At 45.6% G+C, this 1,879-nt stretch overlaps 1 protein-coding gene and 2 non-coding genes across 5 annotated transcripts in view; all 3 read right to left on the bottom strand.

Moving 5' to 3' along the window:
• Nucleotides 1-301: 301 nt before the first annotated feature.
• On the bottom strand, nucleotides 302-439 carry LOC114818394 (small nucleolar RNA SNORD15). Its single transcript, XR_003766154.1, has one exon. It is a non-coding gene; the product is annotated as a small nucleolar RNA SNORD15 (small nucleolar RNA).
• Nucleotides 440-544: 105 nt separating this feature from the next.
• Nucleotides 545-1,879, bottom strand: part of RPS3 (ribosomal protein S3) — a 6,833-nt gene continuing 5,498 nt past the window's right edge. For 2 of the 3 annotated variants that reach the window (XM_010164052.1, XM_010164050.1), the window contains exon 6: nucleotides 600-793. In XM_010164052.1, coding sequence (XP_010162354.1) covers nucleotides 600-793 — 194 coding nt within the window. Of the gene's footprint in view, nucleotides 794-1,879 lie in introns of all 3 variants that reach the window. The other variant, XM_010164051.2, reaches the window with a different exon arrangement.
• LOC114818392 (small nucleolar RNA SNORD15) lies at nucleotides 1,144-1,291 on the bottom strand. Its single transcript, XR_003766152.1, has one exon. It is a non-coding gene; the product is annotated as a small nucleolar RNA SNORD15 (small nucleolar RNA).

Raw genomic sequence — 1,879 nt, 5'->3', positions numbered from 1 at the left:
TTGCCCAGGGCAGTGGTGGAGTCACCTTCCCTGGTGGTATCTAAAGGATGTGTAGATGTGGTACTTGGGGACATGGTTTAGTGGTGAACTTGGCAATGCTGGATTTATGGTTGGACTAGATGATCGTAATGGTCTTTTCCAACCAAACTATGATTCTATGATTATTTTACTTATGAAACTAGCCACACTGTGCTCAACATTACTGGCTTCTAAGTCTATCCTAACTGGACCCTTTATATAATATATACCCTGTGCTGTCAACTGCAGGTGGTACAATGTGAAAACATCCAAAACACCAAACCCTTCTCAGACAAATGCCTCAAAGTCACTCAAATGTGACCCAAGGTCCCCAAAATCCATGTTGTAGAACACAACAGGATAGAGGGCACTTGGACAAGGACATTTTCCTTTCAGACTCGTCATCTCATCTTCACTGAAGGGTGTAGTCAGCCTTAAACCATGCATAACCCCCTGGTACAATGCAGCAGCTTTTTTTCCCCACTATCCCAGCTAGCTGACAGCTTTTTTTGGTGACATGACACATTTCCCACATGGATCCTCACCAAAGTCACCTCCCAGCGCTCACAGACACTCACCCCTCAGGCAGTGGGAACCGGCTGAGGCATGGCTGGCTGTTCTGGTTTGCCACCTTTCTGCTCTGAAATGGGAGTGGTGGGTAAGATCTCTTCTTTGGGTTCCACAATGCTGACGTGGTCTGGAAGAGGCTTTTTGGGACCAATCTTTCCACTCGGGTCCCAAGGCAACATAATCTTTACTTTGATTCCCAGTACTCCTGTAAAGAGTGACAGAACAACAGACATGCTCATTTGACACAAGATATCAAGCACACATTCAGTAGGGGACAAGTTCCAAGGTTACAAAATATGCAATCTGCACCAAAAACATCTCTTGACAACACTGAAAATGTGAGCTGATTAATAAAAATGTGTTACAGCTTAATCTAATTACTATGAATAATGTACATTACATTTACAGCATGTTTACCTTTGCCCAATTCATTGCCTCTGCTAAGTGTAACCTGGGACTGATGAAAACATGCTATATCCTTAACTTGTGCTAATCCTGGTTTTAAATCTTGTCCTTCCTGGGATAAGTCAGCTCACTTTCCTAGGAAATCACATCCCTTCTCAGACAAATGCCTCTAAATCATCCAATGAGTAGGACATCCTGCCCCAGGCAGCCTCAGCACAGCACCACAGAACATGGCACTGAACAGGCTGCCATGACACAAGGACATCCCTTCTGACTCGTCATCGGATCATCACCGAAGGGAAGGTGGAGAACACCTTTGTCTATGTTCGAATCCCTACATCAGGTGTTCTGTAATTAAGTAACCCAATTAAGATGCAGAAGTCATTTGTGTTTTAACAAGGGGAAGGACAAGTGGAAGCAGGCTTGGGTGGATGAGCTGGGCAGACCTGCTAGAACACAGCTACGGGGGGAAAACTGTCTGGCACTCATTTTTTTGTGGGTGCTGTAGCACCCGTGTTCTGTCTGCCGGCCCCTGGCAGCCAAGGAAGCCAGAATCCCAACTGCCAACAGCTCTTAAACTCAGTCAATATGTGTTTTATCTGTAAATTGTTTTGCTACCAACTTCAGAGGTTACAGGATACAAGTGAGAGTATCTAGAAAACCTAAAGCCACATTCTCAACTGGAAACATTCAACCTCCACCACCAGAGAAGTGGGTGACCTGGTCTGACTACACAAAATTCTGTTGTCTGCTGAAGGACCCTTCTCTGCTTGTCACAAAGATGATGAGGGAGCATTAAAAAGGAAGGCCACCAGTATTCTGGAGGGCATTAGAGCGTAGCCAGCAGGTCAAGGGAGGTTCTCCTCCCCCTCTACTCTGCCCTGCT

This window comes from Antrostomus carolinensis, unplaced genomic scaffold (assembly GCF_000700745.2).
Source record: "Antrostomus carolinensis isolate BGI_N321 unplaced genomic scaffold, ASM70074v2 scaffold14343, whole genome shotgun sequence".
NCBI classification, from domain to species: Eukaryota; Metazoa; Chordata; class Aves; order Caprimulgiformes; family Caprimulgidae; genus Antrostomus; species Antrostomus carolinensis.
The sequence above is the reverse complement of the archived record's forward strand: the minus strand, read 5'-3'. Positions and strand labels throughout refer to the sequence as shown.